General features: G+C 43.0%; 1 protein-coding gene across 3 annotated transcripts; it reads left to right on the top strand.

Annotated features, from left to right (window-relative positions):
• Positions 1-449: 449 nt before the first annotated feature.
• On the top strand, positions 450-9374 carry LOC116332207 (echinoderm microtubule-associated protein-like 1). Of its 3 annotated transcripts, XM_039599278.1 has the most exons (8): positions 3282-3570; positions 5244-5467; positions 5865-6062; positions 6641-6770; positions 7548-7649; positions 8086-8117; positions 8221-8247; positions 8542-9374. In XM_039599278.1, the coding sequence occupies exons 2-8, from the start codon at positions 5299-5301 to the stop codon at positions 8814-8816; spliced, it is 933 nt and encodes a 310-aa protein (XP_039455212.1). In that variant the 5' UTR covers positions 3282-3570; positions 5244-5298; the 3' UTR covers positions 8817-9374. The 3 variants fall into 3 exon arrangements, with proteins under 3 accessions (XP_031610924.1, XP_039455212.1, XP_039455213.1); XM_031755064.2 differs by lacking the exons at positions 3282-3570; positions 5244-5467 and adding an exon at positions 450-609; XM_039599279.1 differs by lacking the exon at positions 5244-5467.
• The last annotated feature ends 298 nt before the right edge of the window (positions 9375-9672 follow it).

Consider the following 9672-nt stretch of genomic DNA (forward strand, 5'->3'; position numbering starts at 1 on the left):
TTTTGTTGGCAGTGTTTATCCTTTGCATACAGGTCAGTAATTGTTACTCATCTTCTCCTCCTCCTTAGAGCAGTAGGTGGATGTTTGCAGACAGGAGTCGAGCTATTTATCTTCCAAGAAGGTTTATTTAGCATCAAAGTGTTCTCCCTAACTGAGGCCTCCTTGGCTCCTGTCTACACAGAGAGAGAGAGAGAGACTCCTACTGTCACAGCCTTGTCCTCTCTTGAGCTTCAGATGGCTTACCAGGTCCTTAATCTGTCCTATGAGTGACATCATCCTCTGCCAGCATGCTCCACTTATTCCTTACAGGACAGCAGGCAAGAGGGAGGGAGGGAAAGCATTAGGTGGTGTCCACTGGTTTGTTAGGAAAGGTGAATTAGCTCAGCAGCAAAGCTTTGGAGAGTAAGTAAGAGTAAGGTGGGATCCTGCTTGCACACTTTGTCTGGGCAATGGCAGAGGGCACAGCGGAGGGAGACACTCACATGGAGGAGCTGCTGGATCATGGTCTAGGCATGGAGGAGACAGCCCACGGCCTCCTGAGGAGGCCCTCATTGAAGGAGAGCTACCACAGCGACTCCCTGCTGGCACCAGACACTGACTTCATGACAGGTATACAGCCACAGCAGCTTGCTCTCTCACGTACATCACTTCCATGCAGTTAGTTTTTGTCTGACGTCTGCTTGCACACAGATGCATGGAGGAGGACGCTGAGCCGAAAGTAAATGAGCTGGAGCCTTTAAACATGTCATGTGATTGGGGTTTCTTGTCACAGCCGTCATGATCATAAAAAATTATCATAAAGATTTTTATGTGAGAGCTACAGAAAATTAAAAGAATGAAAATAGAAACAATACTATCTATCTATAATGTTCTATAACTAAGAGCGTGGAGGTGATGATAGTTTGTAACCCTAGATGTATAAAAGTATGTGAAAGAACAATTACAGAGCTATTTTCACCTTTATTGCTGTGCATTCCTTATATACAGTGGGAGGGATGAGTGTTGGATGCAACATGTAATGCAAAACACACTGTTCTCACGACACAGGCCACTTTATTAGTTACAGTTGTGAAATCTCCTCTGAGACAAGTTTGACTTTTTAACATTTTACTCCTTAAAAACTCAAAGCTAAACCAACATTAAAGATAAAAGAACAGTTAGCTTTTTGATGTTAGAAAAAACTGACCAAAAAAGCAGAGCTCATGCACAACTGCTGCTTTGCATTGCACAGAATTTTGCAGGTGGACCTAAGGTAAAGGGTCTGTGTGGCGTATGAATAAATCTTACAATGAAGAAAAAGAGAACCCATGCATGTATGATTTCCAATATGACAGATTTGTTCAAATCACTTTTTGATTTGTGTCCAGAAATCAAAAAGAAAACAAATCTGAGCTGGAAACTTTGTTTGAAGAAGAATGTGACTCAACAGGTGTGTCTGAGAGAACTTTTTAAGAACCTGATTTCTCTCTCTTCAGGCATAAATTATTGTTCTTACGATTGCTTTTAATGACACATTTTGTTTTTGTTCTGTTTCTTTCACCTTCTCATAAATACACTGGCTAAAAAAACAACCAAACAAATAAAAAAAAGATCTTCCCACGCTTTTAGATTGCTGTCGCTGGACTCTATTGGTTGTCAAACAAGATAAAGCCAAACGCTAATCCAAAATATCTCTCTTACTTCTCACATGTGACATAGTCATAGTCAAGCTGTGGGCGTTGTGGGATGTGTCTTATCTGAGAAGATTTGGGGAAATGCCCTGTCCCTGCTGGGATACTAGCATCAGTGGACTAACATGTGAAGGACTGCGTGCGCACACGTGGCCTGTGTGTGTGTCAGGCTGCTGACTGCTGATACGAGCAGACAGATGCCGTTCCTCCATTCAAGAGGTGCCAGCTGCAAACCGAGATTAAAACGCTCCATTGGCTCTCCGTGCTGCAGTTATAGCTCAACGTATTTTCATTTTGCTTAAATGTATATGAGTGTGTAAAGTCTGGAAGCCTTCACTGCGATAACTTGGCAGTGTGTGCATTTGAATGTGTTTGAGAAACAGCAGATATACTTAATGCACGGGGCTGCATGTGTGTTTACATTTGCGCGAGCAGCGCTTAGGGTGCCTGCCTGTTCTTTGTGGGGCCGAGTTAGTGCAGAGACTGAGCTCTGGGCTGCTAATTCCATTTTACAGCACTGGGATTATGTGCTGTTCTAATCTCAGTCCCATATGGGCTGCATGGAGGTAGCACGAGGATGATGTCATGGTCAGGACAGGAGGAGAAACAGAAGACCACATGCCTACACAAAAATCACAACTCTCCGTGAGAGGCAGATTACTGCCTGAATAATTACACTGAAAATCGTCATCCTGGCCAGGTCATTGCTTAGACTCGATTCTCAAAGGAACTACGGCAACAAGTGAGAGTTAAAAATAGTTTGAATGTGCATTTTATGCACTTCACAGACGCTAAATTCTGAAAACCTTGAAAGCATTCAAACAATAGTGTAAGATCCAAACCTGATTGGAGTTTAAACTGCATATTATATAATAGTGGTCAATGCAGTTGAGATTATTATTATTGTTGTTATTATTATTATTTCCATCTGATTCATCTGTTTGGTATGAGTGTATTCATTTAAAGCAATTCATTATCAGGGATTTTAACATTTAGTCCTTTTACTGAATCTGGAAAATTGTAAAATATTCAAAGTAAAATCCCCCATCAGTATTAAATAGTGTAATATTACTGCTGTGTTTAAGACTGGGCTCATTTTAAAACTTTATGTTCAGCATCATATTCTATAAATCGCTGTCCTGTGAGTGCCACATATCTATGAACAAAAAAAAATCAATTGTTCATGAGCTCAGAAAAACGGGCCTACATCCTGATTTTTAAGAAAGTATTTAAAAATAAAATATTGAAGAAAAATTATCTGAATTAAAAGGCTTGAGCAGTGTGTTGGTTAATGGTTAACTGTCAATACCCACAGGGAGGGATTCAAATGAAAAATCAAGGAGTGTTGGCAAAACAGCTGATTAAACATGGTAGACTGAGATATTCTCATAAATGCTAATCTGAAAGTGCTGTGAGCCTGCACCTGCTTAACTTGGCTGTTTTATTCGATCGGACATGGTCACAGCTGCTGTCCTCTCTCCATCATCGTCAGCGCTTTTCTTACGAGTGCATTGAATGAGTTATTAACAGCTTTTTCAAACTCAGTCTTCTCTACATCACACATGTTGACCATTGGTGGTTAGCAAGAGCGAACTCATCTGGTACGATGCTAAATCACTGAAGCTCATTTACTTGCTAATTGTGGGTGTTTCTATATGAAGCTTTATGACAGCTCGGTCCGAGACTAAAGGAGAGAGATCATTATGCTTTAATTTATGTTTATTTTTATATTTCAAGCAATGTTGCCTTGCTTGTCTTGAACGCCACTGCTCGTGACTGACAAGTCACAATGATATCAGTGTCCTCGGTTCCTGTTTACTTTTGGCTCCTCACACATGGTTTTGAAAGATCAAGATGATCGCGATGGTCAAAAAGTCCAACTGGAGTCATCAAGAAAAAAGTAGGAGACATCACAGTGGTTATTATCCATATTTTATATACAAATGGCAGCTTTTACATTCATGAGTACAACATTTAGCCCTAAGCTATTTGTTTATGTGTTACTTGTTACCTTTTTATCCACCAGTTCTTATCGCTAACTTTTTAAAACGTTGTAGCATTACTTTAGTTTTTCTGCCTTTTATCCATTCGTTTGAGGTATTCTTAACTACTGTTTGTTATACTCTTGCCCCCTTTTAAGCTGTTCTTTAGTAATTTTATACTTTTAACCCCCCCCTTTTTTTTTTTTTTTTTTTTTTTTTTTTTTTTAGCTATTCTTAGCTACTTTTTAGCTATTTTATACTTTTAGTCTTTTTAAGCTTTTCTTAGCTCACCTTTAGCTATCTTATACTCTAGTTCAGGTAAAATTCCAGATATTTATGCATTTTTTGCACTTTTAGTTACTTAACCATGTTTTTGTTACTTTTCTATTTCTATTACTATTTCTATTTATATCTGTACCTATTACTCTTAGCTATTACCATTATTAGTATATTCAGTTTAATTAATTAAGCCCGAGAGCCTGTTTAGCTAAATGGATCTAGCAAGCAACCCATATGCTGTAAGTTTAAAGCAGAGGCTGTGGTTTGCTGTGTGTCGTTTCCCCTGTCGTTTCTCTCAGCTTCTTCTCTCCACTCTTTTATCACAATAAAGGTACAAAGTGCAAAAATTGTTATAAAAAAAATCTATTGAGGCTAACAAGTTTTCATGCAACAGTGGTATTATGGTTTGGACAGCTAACTCATTATGCTGATGTACTTTTTAATCAAACCAAAATGCTTACTTAATCAAATTAGTTGAGCTTCTTCACGATTTATACACACAGCCCCTGGCAAACTGGATAAGTACCCCTTCGGGTAAAAGCACCCCTGGTAGGGAATCAGAGTTTTTGTTGACTTAAGGAAGCAGATTACGCAACTGATCCCTGCTCCTTCTTGTATATTCTGGCTGAGCTTGACTGGGAAATGATGCTGTTCAGCTGACTCCTGTTTCACTGGGGTTTTTTTTTCTTAAATCCTGTGCAACCACAAGCACGCATTAGTTTTTATTTGTCTCTGCCTCATCCTCCCCGTTACTCAGAGTGACATGCACTGTAAACTGTAACTCTGTGGATGTGCAAGATGTTTACAGCTTCACGGCACAAGAACAAGCAGCGTCTCAGGTTTATCTCTGCTGCTTCCTCTCTGTGTCTAGAGCGCTGTTAGTGACAGGGGGCTTATGTGTGGGGGCGGGGTCAAAGAGGCTCAGGCTGTGGGATTAACATTGTAGTCTGCACACACACACACACGCATATACACACAGAGACACACACATGCAAGTACACTTACACGTACACACAATTTAGGCTGGATTGGACGACTGCAGAGTTTTTAAGCATTATCAGCCCCGCCCCCACCTTCATACACTCTCATCCTGAGCAAAGGGCTTTAAGCTCTGTCATACACAACTGCACATCACAGATTGTACCCTGCGACCACCAAGGAAACGTGAGAGGATCTAAACACCAAGACCCTCATCTCCTGCTGCAGATGCTGTAATACCATTTGGATGCTCTGAAAAAACAAAAGGCGGCTAAAATACCAGAAAGGCTGATCTTGTGTGTGTGTGTGTGTGTGTGTCTGTGTGCGACATAAGTGGAGCAAAAGAGATGAAATCTTAGTGGACGTCAACGCCAACAGATCAAAATTAGATGGAGGGAGAGCAGGCCCGTCTGATGGGAGCAAGAGGAGGGACAAGGACTGAAAAAGTATGCTCGCGAGAGGAGAGGAAGAGGAGGAAGAAGTCTGTAGGGGTGGAGGAAGGCCCCGCTGGCCTGCAGAAGCACCGTGACTGCTCTTCAGCTTCCAGCATCTCCCATGGTAGCCACCTTTGACCCATTGTGACTGTGTTGGATTACAGATTGCCTGCAGTTAAAGATGAAGCAGAAATCACTTGAAGAGAAATGATGGTGGCAGAGGTGTTTTGGATGTGTGCTTTGACGCCATTGTTTACACGCTGCTGCATGGTGTCTGCGGGGATGATCTGTGTCCAGCTGTGTGATGACCTCATTAGATTTCTACAGTGCAGCCATGAAAAAGGGGGACGCTAAAGAGCTCGCCCCTCTCTCTGATTACACCTTCTATAGATCTTGATGTCAAGTCAGCTGCTTGCATCTATTTCAGGCTGGCAGTTGTTTAAAGGATGACCTGGACTTTTGTGCATTTTTTTCTAATGATAATGCAAAACATGTCATGCTATCTGTCTTCATATCTGCAGACGACCGCAGCTCGGCCAGCGGCCTGGATGTGGCCGATCGGCTGACATATCTCGAGCAGAGGATGCAGATGCAAGAAGATGAAATCCAGCTGCTGAAGATGGCTCTGGCTGACGTCCTGAAGAGACTCAACATTTCTGAGGAGCACCAAGCAGCTGCTGCTGCCGCTGCGGCTGGCAGGAGAGCACCGGGGGCCAAAGGTGAGCAAAGATCTACTGTCATATCCATAAGCCAGTGGAAGGATTTCAGGTGTGTCGATACATGAAGTGCTTTAATCCCTCAGCCTGCTGCTGTCTTCTGCTGTACACCAGAAGACATCGACTTTTTTATAGATTGTACATGATGTGCTTGATTCAGCCATTCTTCCTCAGGTGCATTTGCTAGAATGGGACTATATTATTAAAAATGCACATAATGCAGAAAAAAAAAGATGTTTTAGAGATAGGGGTTTTGTTTTGTTGTTTAGTTCTATATGTAGTCAAAGAGAAATTGAATATCACAGTTTATCAAAACCAAGCACATGTGATCAAATTTTAGAGATAAATCTCACAAAGCACAGTAAAGTATCATGTTTGAGAAACTGAATCAAATCATTTGTTTTGCTTAATCCCAGAGTCGTGCAAACCCAGTTATGTGCTCAGTGTTTAACGACAGAAATGCTAATAAAAATTCAGTCATGGCTTTTTCTCAAAAGGGACTTTGTTTGTGCAGGCAACAAAAAGAGCATTCACAACAAACACAGTTCACACAATGTGCGTGTGTGTGTTTGCTCCCACAGCCAGGCCAGTGTCTCTGGCTCTGCCCTCCAGAGCCCCCATGGTGACCCCCAGCACAGCTTCTCTGAAGAAGAGCACCACGCTGCCCTCCAGCACCACAGCCAGGAACTACAGCCCAACACCACCCCGAAGGTACCCTGTCCTCTGGGAGGGAGCTGGAGATTATTTTCACTTTTTGAATATGCAGGAGATCACGTTGTGTATTTTCCAAGCCGACTTAAATGTCTGCCGTTAAACGAGGCATTAAATTTGCTGATTGATTTCTTTACCGCTCACTGTGGAGTGATCTCACACGGCAGGCCTTCTCACCCCACCTCACCCACTCGGAGCGAAGAGAAGTCTAACATATACAAGCGTGTGCTAATCAAGCAGCTTCAGTCTTCATTAGCGAGCTTCGCTTCTCATTATTTAACATGCAAAGGCAATCAGAAAGACAGCCTCCGGTATCTAAGAAACTGCACACGGATGCTCCGTAATGATCCCCAACACCAGCCTCTTCTTTTTCAAAGCAATAAAGCGCCGCTCCATTTTCTGCACATCTCTTCCTCTCAATTACATTTCAAATGATACTACTATTAGATAGCATTAGTTAGAGAGCATGATAGGCTATCTCTGTGGCACCTTAATGTGCTGGTGCTACATCTGGGCTACTCTGATATAATTGCACAGAGAGTGGTAAATCTCCATTCACTTAAAGCCGGCCGCTCAGTATGAGGAAAAAGCAAGACGGAGAATCACCCACATCATCGCGCTCATCTTTATTAAAGCTGGTTCATTTCTCTCCACTCTTATTTCACCTTTCTAATTAATCTCTCCTTACCTTTTGGCTCTTTCCTCTTTCTCTTCTGTGCTGTCCATTTCTTCTTCTTCTTTTTTTTCTGACCCCACTCGCTTTTTTCGTCTTTCCAGTGGTGTGAGGAGCCCACCTGGTAGCGTGAAAGACAGTCCGTGTAAGACCGCTAGAACACGACCCGCCTCTGCAGCCTCGAGCAGCAAGAAAGTTCAGGACAGGTGAGAAGCTGTTATTGAATTTCTAAATTTACACACACACAACAAACTTAGGCGTCTGTCAAATTTACAGCACAGTTGTGTAACAGTGTTTCAGATTTCTTTGCCCACGTACACACTTCTCACAAACCAGATCATGTGTGGATCTCTGCTGATTTCGAGGTGACTTACGGCCGATTTTGTTTCTAAATTTAAATCAAAGTTATCTCCGCCCCAGACATCCTGTTTCAAGAGCAAACGCGGGGCACGAGCACAGGAAACCTTTAATTACTCAACCTGAAACTGATGTGTCAAGATGGCAGCCTTTTATAGTCGGATGAAATCTCCCTTCAGATCTGCTAACTCTCTCTTTCTGTCCCTGCATCTCTTTGTTTCTCTCTCCCACTCGTGTCCTCTGGCATCTCTGTATCATTTTTCTCTCTCTCCTTCAACATAACAGCGGCAAACCCAGAGAGGCTGCAGTGAATGTAGGTAAGTTGACTGGTTCCCGCTGGCAGCATTCAGAACAGGGCTGTGAAAGAAACCCGGCGTTGTTAAACTGACTCTGAATTGCACTTGTGTTGCTTTGCTGCAGGGACCAGGCGTGTGACACACTGCAAAGGTAGGCTTCGTCCCTGTCTGACACCCCCAGTAACGCAAAACGGCCACTGTTTACATTTATAATGAAGCGAATCGTGTTTGAGCTCCTGTTTTATCTTCATCTTTTCATATTTCCACATCTCACCATGACTTGTGTGCCTTCCCTCGCCCCTTCCACCTTTTTTTGTCTTTCTTTCATCCCATCCACATCTGCAATCCGCCCTTCACGCTCTCTTCATCGCTCTTCTTTCCTGTCACTCCTCCACTCTTGCCTCCTTCTCTCTCCGTCCTCACCTCACCTCACCGCTTCACTTAGTGACTATGCAGATCTATCTGAGCCCCCTCACAAGAAAGACTGGGTCTTCTGAAGCAGCCAAGTCCGCTTCTGCGGTGCCCACCCACAGCGTGCCCGCGCCCGCTCCTAATCGCCCTCAGGCGAAGGGGGGCGGCAAGCCAGAGGCGAGGAAAGCAACCCCATCCTTCACCTTAAACCTCCAGAAGACCTCAAGCGGCCAGAGCGCAACGCATGACACGTCCAGCTACAAGAGCCCCATCAAATCACCCAGCCAGTACTTTCAGATTTGTTACTGACACGCAGGTGGACCACAGAGGACGAGAGCTGCAGTCTTCTTCTTCACTTTTAATGCACAAATAGGGAAAAGTGTGGACAATTTATTTTTTCCATCCCTGCTGCTGAGCATACTAAAACCCTAAAACAAATATGTGAAAGCCTCAATGAACCACTTGAAACTACAAATACAGGTTTTGTTGCAATTCAGCAATTGGGACTTATTTCTGAGGATAGAGTGAAAGCTTTGATGCATTTGTAGCCACACCGCACAGCATAGCAATAGCTCCATTTGTCGCACGCTGGTACCTGCACAGCGCTTCACCAAAGGCCTGTGTCCACCGCTAATGTTTGTCTCTGTCACGCTGCATGAGAAGTTGCCGAGTGCGTGGGCACCGAGTGTGCGATGTAAGAGGGAGGCTGGTTTTTTGTTGTTGTTGTTGTAACTCGATGTGTGCCAGCAAGTCTGTTTGCTGTGATGTTTTCGGTTTCGTAGCTGATGTCCCACCTTAGATCCCACCTTAGATTATTTACAGTGTGTACCCAGAAAGTCTCATTTTAAATCAGGAGAAACAATAAAAACAAACACTGTGAAAACACTTGTTGTGGTTCAGTTTAATGTGTGTGAGTGTGTGCATGTGGTGGTGGCTTGTACCATAATAAAAGAAAGAGGTGGTCTACAGCTATGCTCCAGCTATCAGCTGCTCACATAGCAACAAATATGGGGCCACTTTAATATGATGACAGCAACAGGCTTTTATGAGGTAGCTAAAAAGAACTAATGGTTGCTGAACACTTTGATGAGCAGGAAATTGCTGAAAATCACGTACTGTGACCTTTTTTTTTAGCATTCAAGTGCACGTTTAAGAGAATTACAAG

This window comes from Oreochromis aureus, linkage group 15 (genome assembly GCF_013358895.1).
Source record: "Oreochromis aureus strain Israel breed Guangdong linkage group 15, ZZ_aureus, whole genome shotgun sequence".
Lineage (NCBI taxonomy): Eukaryota > Metazoa > Chordata > Actinopteri > Cichliformes > Cichlidae > Oreochromis > Oreochromis aureus.

What these genes read in the sequence shown, in the direction of transcription:
- LOC116332207 (XM_039599278.1), top strand. Translation starts at nt 5,299, where the DNA reads ATGGAGGGAGAGCAGGCCCGTCTGATGGGAGCAAGAGGAGGGACAAGG. An exon ending in AGCTTCCAGCATCTCCCATG is followed by an intron (nt 5,468 to 5,864) that starts GTAGCCACCTTT and finishes TCATATCTGCAG; the next exon opens with ACGACCGCAGCTCGGCCAGC. An exon ending in GAGAGCACCGGGGGCCAAAG is followed by an intron (nt 6,063 to 6,640) that starts GTGAGCAAAGAT and finishes TTGCTCCCACAG; the next exon opens with CCAGGCCAGTGTCTCTGGCT.